The sequence below is a fragment of the Sinocyclocheilus grahami genome, unplaced genomic scaffold, assembly GCF_001515645.1.
Source record: "Sinocyclocheilus grahami isolate Dianchi unplaced genomic scaffold, SAMN03320097.WGS_v1.1 scaffold474.1, whole genome shotgun sequence".
In the NCBI taxonomy this organism is placed as follows: Eukaryota; Metazoa; Chordata; class Actinopteri; order Cypriniformes; family Cyprinidae; genus Sinocyclocheilus; species Sinocyclocheilus grahami.
Genome location: NW_015505653.1, coordinates 235,137 through 244,222, shown reverse-complemented (window position 1 = coordinate 244,222; position 9,086 = coordinate 235,137). Strand labels below are relative to the sequence as shown.

General features: G+C 34.5%; 1 protein-coding gene across 1 annotated transcript in view; it reads left to right on the top strand.

Moving 5' to 3' along the window:
* The window catches only part of LOC107553515 (H(+)/Cl(-) exchange transporter 3-like), a 66,949-nt gene that overhangs the window by 25,590 nt on the left and 32,273 nt on the right, over window positions 1-9,086 (top strand). Inside the window, exons 3-5 of the mRNA XM_016235777.1 lie at window positions 3,513-3,679; window positions 5,282-5,444; window positions 6,318-6,325. Coding sequence (XP_016091263.1) covers window positions 3,513-3,679; window positions 5,282-5,444; window positions 6,318-6,325 — 338 coding nt within the window. The remainder of the gene's footprint in view (window positions 1-3,512; window positions 3,680-5,281; window positions 5,445-6,317; window positions 6,326-9,086) is intronic.

Genomic DNA, 9,086 nt, shown 5'->3' with positions numbered 1-9,086 from the left:
TGTGTTATCTTTGACTAATATTTAAATTTGTTTGATGATCTGAAACATTAAAGTGTGACAAACATGCAAAAAAATAAGAAATCAGGAAGGGGGCCAACACTTTTTCACACCACTGTACATAAGCACATTTTTCCAATAATAACTTGAATGTGGTGATCAACATGTGACAAACATAGGCCTATGTAGTGGGGGCAGGGTATTTAACAATTTAACAAACTTTATCCACCTTTTTCTTGTCGTAAAAATGGGGCGCCGCATTTGTATATTCTATGGGTCTCTCTCTCTCTCTCTCTCTAAAAAAGTTAATATCGGCGGCATATTCGCCGATACCGATATATCATCGACAGGCTCATATCGGCCGCTAATATCGGCTAAACGATATATCGGTCGGGCTCTACTAATGATCTTCAATGTGTTATTTGACTGGGTCCTTTGCCAATGAGTTCTAACAGATGATGTTTTTAAAATAATATTAATGACACAAAACCATAAGAATATTAATAAATACTCAATATGTTATTCATATTAATAAAGTATTTAATAATAAATATTAACTATTAATTAATGTGAATACTAATTCAATAAAATAACTAATTAATAATAAATCGAATAATTAACTATATGAACTATTAATATTCAAACAAAATGTAAGAATATTAATCAATAATAATCATATTAATTTAATTAAATAATAATAATGAATAATTAAGCTACTGATATTAACACAAAGCCATGAGTATTCTTTATATTAATACATTATTAAATAAAAAATTATACAGTTATAAATTTTATCAATATTATTTATTCTTTTAAATATAATATATTAATAATAAATAATAAATATGAATGCTAATTAAGTAAATGCAATATAATGAATAACAATAACAAAGTGTATAGTAATATATTAATAGTAATATCAAAATAAACGAACACAAAATATGAATAAGTAATGTGTATTAGTATTATTATTAATGGAGTTTATTAATAAATAATTAATAAATACGCAAATTAAGTGATCTTAACTATAAAATAAGAATTTATTAACACAAAACAAGAATATCAATAAAATATGAATATAATTAACTTTAAAGTATTAAAATATAAAATAAGATTAGCCTTTAGCTGATTATTACATTCAATAATTACTATTAATAATTATTGTTTATATATATATATAAAAAAAATTAAAATTCTTATTTATGAAATAACATTTCAATTCCGTTTTCTATTAATTGATGCAGATGTCATGCGTTGTTGCCGTTTTGGGCTTTTAGTTTAGTTTGTAATTATTAGTAACGAACATTTTCATTGCATGCTGGTTCTAGATGTTGGTCAAATATGGCTTGTTTTTCTCCTCGTCACATGACGTGCAAATGCGTGCATGTGTATTTGCAAGAGTGAGATTTCTTGTGCTGTTTCTGGGTTTACAGTAGGTTATTTATGCGTGTAGCCTGGTTAGGTGTCAGCTGTGTTTTCCTCACAGCGAGGTGCCGAGTTGGTTTGTTTCTAGAAAAGGGAAGTGTATACAAGCGTGTGTTTCTCTAGAGTGTGAGGTTGTGTCGCTGGCTCGCGTCTGGCTGGATCTGTGTGGAAAAGCTGATTAGCTGCTGATTATCAGCTGATGAAACACGCGTCCAGACGACCCAGATCTCTGCTTTCATTAAGTGCAGCCAACAAACAAGCTGTAGTAATGAGTGTTGGACATGCAGTTCTGCTGCCTCAGAGAGTTCAGTGACTCACTTTAGTCTAGACTTGTGCCGGTATTTGGTACTGCGATATATCACGGTAATGAATATGCACGATATTGTTATCGTGGGCACTTCAAAATACCGTGAATAATTATATATTACAAATTATTCAGAATTTTGAATGCATTTTAAGAATACTTTTCCTATCAACTGGTCAAAATGCACAACACGCTGTATGCTGCGTGAAAGACGCGTGTGCACTCTGATGTAAACAAGTGCAGACGAGAAGCGCACGGCGAACATGCGAGACGCTCTGGATGAAAGCCCACTTTCACTCTCTGACAGCAGATGGCGCTAAACTGCAGAAATAATAATAATAATAATAATAATAATAATTAATTTAAATGCAGCCGTTACTCCAGAAACCCTGTAAACAAAGCAGCTGCGCTACTTTCTGTTTCTGAATCGTGTTTAAATGATGTATACTCAAATTCAGATTTGTGTATTTGCCATGATGTTCATCACAGCGCCAAATACTTAAATATTGAGACTTAATAGGCTATTTGACCTTTTTTTACATATTTCTGTATTGCTTTATTGCATTTAAATGTTCAGTTATTTTTGTTATAAGAAAAAAGTTATTAAACCTGTTATACTGTATTACGACAGCACTTTTTTAAAAATGAAATTTCAATACCGTATACCGTGATAAAAGCATGAGCAATTAATCGCAACATGAAAATTGATACCGGCATATCCCTACTTGAGTGTTAAATTGAGGTTTGCTCAATTCACTAACCACGTCTAAGAAACGCTAAATAGTAGGGGTGTAACGATTCACTTCTTTTCTTGATGCAATGATTACGAATCCTGCTGATGCAAATGCATAAATCTTGAAAAATTTATTTTTGAATCATGAGTCATTTGCTTCGGTCAAGATAATTCACTCACCCTCGGGCCAAACACAATGTGGATGAGTTTGTTTCTTACTCAGAACAGATTTGGAGAAATGTAGCATTGCATCACTTGCTCAGCAATGGATGCTCTGCAGTGAATGGGTGCCGTCAGAATGAGAGTCCAAACAGCTGATAAAAACATCACAATAATCCACAAGTAATCCACACCACTCCAGTCCATCAGTTAATGCCTTGTGAAGTGAAAAGCTGCATGTTTATAAGAAACAAATCAATTGAGACATTTTTTTTAAAACTTCGAACTGCTTTTAGAGCTAAAATACGAGTCCATAATCCATAATAACGCTTCCTCCAGTGAAAAAGTCCATCCCCTGTTTTGGCTTGAAAACGGTGCCTGATCTGTGCAGGTTTCTCTCCTGATTCAGACAAGACCATCTCTTCACAGGAGGAAGCGTTATCATGGATTATGGACTCGTATTTTAGGCAGACGCAACAGTTTGAAGATCAAAAATGTCTTGATGATGGATTTGATTCTTATAAATATAGCTTTTCACTTCTCAAGACATTAATTGATGGACTGGAGTGGTGTAGATTATTGTGATGTTTTTATCAGCTGTATGGACTCTCATTCTGACGGCACCCATTCACTGCAGAGCATCCATTGCTGAGCAAGTGACGTAATGCTACATTAAACATTAGGAGAAGCATTTCAATAATCCTTTGAATGCATTTAGAAAATGAGAATCAGATCATTAATAGACATCAAATCGAATCTTGTTGTGAATCAGATTTAATAGAATCGTTCCGAAAACCTGTGAATTGAATCGACCCAAAGATTCACACCAACTACGGCTCTTCTGAAAGCAGTTCTTTCACTCACTTGTGTGTGTGTGTGTGTGTGTGTGTTTAGGGTCGAACTACGCCATGTCTAATGGAGGGGGCGGAGCTGGGGCCAGTAGCTCCACCCACCTCCTGGACCTGCTGGAGGAGCCCATTCCAGGCGTGGGAACCTACGACGACTTCCACACCATCGACTGGGTCAGAGAGAAGTGCAAAGACAGAGAGCGACACCGCAAGGTAACGCACCAGCTGTTATCATTGCCTTTCTATGGCTATGACAGAAACATTCAGTAGTTTTATGTCACACTAATACTATGTACAGTAGTCAACATTTGAAAATCAAAAAAATCCATCAAAGTTGTCCTAAAACCTAAAACCAATGTGTTCTTGTGTTAGGACAGCTTTGATACATTTTTTTGATCCACTTCAAATGTTGACTACTGTATCACAATATAGGTAATTTTTTTTATATTCTAATGAATTAAAAACTTCACAAAGGAACCCTATCACAATAAAGGTAATTATTTTTTAATAATGTAATTAATTAAAAACCTCACAAAGGAACCCAATTTCTTTCATTCATTCATTCATTTATTATTGAACACGGTCTCATTTAGTTTATTCATTAATTTTAATTTTGGAAAACTTGAACTACATCGCTGTTGGTTTGGTTGTTTGTTTATTTATTTATGCATGCATAGAAACTTGAAGTCAATCTTAATTTATTTATTTATTTTTACTTAATTTATCTGTTTTGTATATATGCTTTATTGTTTAAAGGGGTCATATGATGCGATTTAAATTGTTCCTTTCTCTTTGGAGTGTTACAAGCTCTTGGTGCATAAAGAAGATCTGTAAAGTTACAAAGACTAAAGTCTCAAATCCAAAGAGATATTCTTTATAAAAGTTAAGAGTCAGCCACGCCTACCTAAAACGGCTCGTTCTAACACGCCCCCACATATCTACATCACTATGTGGGAAGATTTGCATAACGCCGCCCAAATGTTCACGCAAAGAAAGAAGGTGTAACTTTTATTCTCGCTGTAGTATTGTTGTTGCTGCTGCAGCCATGTCCTGAAGACGCTGTGTTTCGTTGTGAAAGCGAAACTACTTTGTTTGGTCTTCCAAAAGAGGACGATATCCGCTTTGTCATGCCTAGAGCTGGTCACTGAGGGAATTACATTTCCATCTCACGCTTGAGGTATTCGGCCAATCACAACGCACTGGATAGCTGGCCAATCAGAGCACACCTCGCTTTTTCGGCGGGGCATAGAGGAGAAACAATAATGTACTGAATAATGTATGAAAATAATGTGTTTTTTGAACTTTAAACCGCATAAACACATTTCATTACACCAAATACACAAAATAATGTTCTTTTTAGCAGCATCATATGACCCCTTTAATATTATGTTATCATTTCTGTTTCATTATTTATTCAATTAAACCATTTGTTTTCTTTTTTACTTGATGTTTGCTTTGGCAAATTGAAAATAATCTCTAATTATTCATTTTTGAAAACTTGAACGCCATTTTTTTGTATTTATTTATTTGCTTTTGGAAACTTCCTCAATCTATATTTAATGTGTTATTTTTATTTATTTTTTCAGTGTGCTATTGCTACAAATATCCCCCAGCGACTTAACACTGCTTTTGTGATGCAGGGTCACGTATATTCAAGCGTAAAACATTTGAATAGACTTTTTTTTTTTTTTAGGCAAATGAACTTCCTGCTTGACTGGAAGTGATACTGTGGTTTGCAAACTGACCAGAAACTGCAGATCCTGAATCAGCAGGTTTGTGCATCTCTACTTAATCATGTTTTCTCCGTCTGTGTAGATAAACAGTAAAAAGAAGGAATCGGCATGGGAGTTCACCAAGAGTCTGTACGACGCCTGGTCCGGGTGGCTGGTGGTCACGCTAACAGGACTAGCGTCAGGTAAACACACTCACTCACTCACTCACTCACTCACTCACACGCACGCACGCAGACTAGCATCAGGTACACACACACACACACACACACACACACACACACACACACACACACACACACACACTCTCTCTTACCGTTTCTCTCTAGCAACTGTTCTTTCACTCACTTTCACACATTGAGCCGCCCACTATAGTTTCTCTCTCTCTCTCTCTCTCTCTCTCTCACACACACACACACTGCATGAATGGAAACTGTTGTGTGGTCGTCAGATACTAGCATAAAGGACACTGTAACTCAGGATATTCATTATTGAAAATACTCATTGAATACAGATGAGCTGAGTGAAGCTAGTCTGCAGTATAGAGAATCGCAGAAGAGTTATGTTAATTTGGTTTAAAATATTTCTCTCTAAATTCAGTCCCCAGATGATCTTTCAAATGACTCATAACCAGAAACCGCTCTGTTAACCGAGTGCAGCTGTCAAACTAGTTCAGATAGAGCAGTGGTTCTCAATGCAGGTCCCGAGGACACACTGCTCTGCACAGTTTATCTGTTTATCACTCAGTTCAGTTCATGGAGCAGGACTCAACACTGAGGGTTTTTTCTACTGGACGATCAGGCCAGTGGTTCAATTTTCTTACTTGCCCTGCCAACATTTTCACTGGCCCTGCCACAAAAAATTAAATAGTTGTTGCTATCATTGCTTTTGACCCTGTTCTCTAGTATTCTAATAAATAAGCTTATATGACACCAACATTTTAGATACCAGTTAAATTTTACAGTTCTCAAATCCAATTTCGTTATCACAGTACTAACAAGTATAAAGTTCAAACATTATTAAAGACAGGTGAAGTCAGTAAATACGTACAAATTACAAGCAATAGCCCAATAAATAAACGGAATAAAAATACAAGATTAAACAATGCTTTAGGTTTTTAGGTGTTCAAGTACAGAAATTGAGTAATCAAATGTACAACGTTGCATTTTCTTCACTGTGTAAATTAGATATAGATTAATAATTGTTAAAGCTACAGAAGTTATTCAGCTAATAGCAGTGAGTGATAATTTTTTCTTTCTTTTTAGTTTTTTTTGGATTAACATTAAGGACACTGACAGCAGTTGTCACTTCATCCGTTTTAACATAAATTACCTTTAAAAACTTTGCAGTCTTTTTATTGTTTTTGAAAGACGTCTCTTCTGCTCACCAAGACTGCATTTATTTGATCAAAAATACAGTAAAAACGGTAATAATGTGAAATATTATTATAGTTTAAAATAACTGTTTTCTATTGTAATATATGTTAAAATTGAATTGATTTCTGTGATGCGCAGCTGTATTTTCAGCATCATTACTCCAGTCTTCAGTGTCACATGATCTTCAGAAATCATTCTAATATATTGATTAGCTGCTTAAGAAACATTTCTGATTATTATCAATGTTGAAAACAGTTGTGCTGCTTCATAATTTTGTGGAGACCTTGATACATTTTTGGTAATTTTGTCGTTACTGTCACTTTTGGTCAGTTTAATGCATCCTTGTAGAATTAAAGTATTTATTTGTAGCATTAAAATTAAATTGATTTTTAATGTAGCATTAAAATTAAACGCCTACAAATTAGATGCAGGTGTTTCATCAAACTGTCTTTTAGTTTTAGAAAATAATAGCTTGTAAAATACACCTGCAGGAAATAAAATGTTCCTCCACAAACACACGCAGACACGCACGCACACACAAACACCTTTGAGCTGTAAGTCATGGTTTAATCTTCTGAACACGTTATGCTGAACTCAGCTTATTTTTAAATTCACCCTGAGTTTGAGCGTTTGTGCTTTTGGTTATTTGTCAGACATTTACTCAAAGCTGCATACAGTAAGACTTACTACAGGAACAATCACTGTAAAGAAATGTTTGACTTTTACTGAAAAAAAGTAAAAATGCTTAACTGAGAGTTTCCTTACCATACAGTAAAAAAAACGTAAAGGGTCTAACATCGCAATAGTTAATTTTACTGTAAAATACTGTCAAATTTATGGATAAACAGTAAAATGTCTTTCCCACAAGTCCCTGTGTAACACATTACATGTGAATATATTTTGTTTCTTTTTAATTATTGTAAATAGTAATGTATGTTAGAGGGTTTTGTGTGACGTTTTCTGTTATTTAGTCTTATTTTAATGTCATTTGTTATACGACAAAAATAAAAAAATGTTGCACTATATATGAGTTTGAGCCATGTTTTTTTTTTATCATTTGTCTTTCTATCACACCTCCTGTATCATCATCGTAGTCATCAGTGCATATTATGGTAAAAAGCAGATTTTGATCATTTTTACAGGGTTTCTGTGGATCTTTAAAAGTCTCAATTCATCCTTCCACAAATTAAGGCCTGCGAAGATCTTTAATCAGAGCAGAAATCTTAAATTCATAAAGTCATGCCATTAAATGTTGCATGCGCTGCCAAAAATGAATATCTTCCTCAGTATGTTTTTCAAAACAAATGTCTAAACATCTTACATTTCTTGATACATTCTCAAAACAAGATAATTTTTGGACAGTGTATTTCTGTAAAAAAAAATAAATAAATATATATATATATATATATATATATATATATATATTAGGGCTGTGTATCACCAGCAAAGTCACGATTCAATACGTATCACGATACAGAGGCCATGATACGATACGTATCACGATACTTGACTGCACTGAATTTCACCTCATCAGAATTGAGTAAAACAGCTGTTTATTAAACACTGCTTACTATAGTGCCATTTCTAACTACTGGCAGAGCAGCAGCTGACCTCTGCATTATGAAGAGCCTCCAGAACTGCACCACAGTGCAATAGCTTGTAGGTTATGACATATGTTTCATGTTTACATTGTGCACTCCCCACCAGGTACAATATTCTGATTGTTTGCATTTTGTTTTTAAGCCCATATATAATAATGTACTCGTTCTAATAAATTGATATTGTAATGTACTCAGTCTAATATATAAAAATTATCTTAACATTGCTGGTAGGTTATCATTGCACAAATCAACACACTCTCTACGTTTAAAAAATAAAAATGGGAAGAGTTCTAAACTAACGCGCTGTCTTCACTGTATCTCACGCACACACGATTAGTCAGATCACGCTGCGCACACAGACATTCTTTAGACAAACTTTTTAGTGCTGCCCCGCAATTTTATCAATAAAATAGCTTAATCACTGAAGAGCTACATTATCTTTCTCAACAAGGAGCTATTAACATCATTGTTTCTAAAGGAATTAAAGCCACAGCTTCACTGTTAATAGAGAAACGCGGCAAAACGGTGGTAATTCATACATAGCCTCTCTCTCTCTCTCTCTCTCTCTCTCATATAAATGAACACTTGATAAATCACACTTTTCTGATAATAGAATATTAAAGTGGAGATCGCTAAACTGCAAGCTAACCAGTGTTTTCAGAAAGCAAGCGCGTTTATCCACAGTGGAGAGTGCGCGCGTACACAGGGTTGCCAGGTTGACAAAGATAAGTAACACATTTAGCAGATATTTCTAAGTGCGAAGCTCTGTTTCGGGGATTACGTCTCCTCATATCAGGCAACCCCCGGTTGTGTTCCTCTGCCAGAGGCCAGATCGTTGTAGCCTTTATATTATGCTCTATTCATTATTTTTTAGAAACCTTGCACTTTTCTACTCTGTTTTAAACGGTGTTCT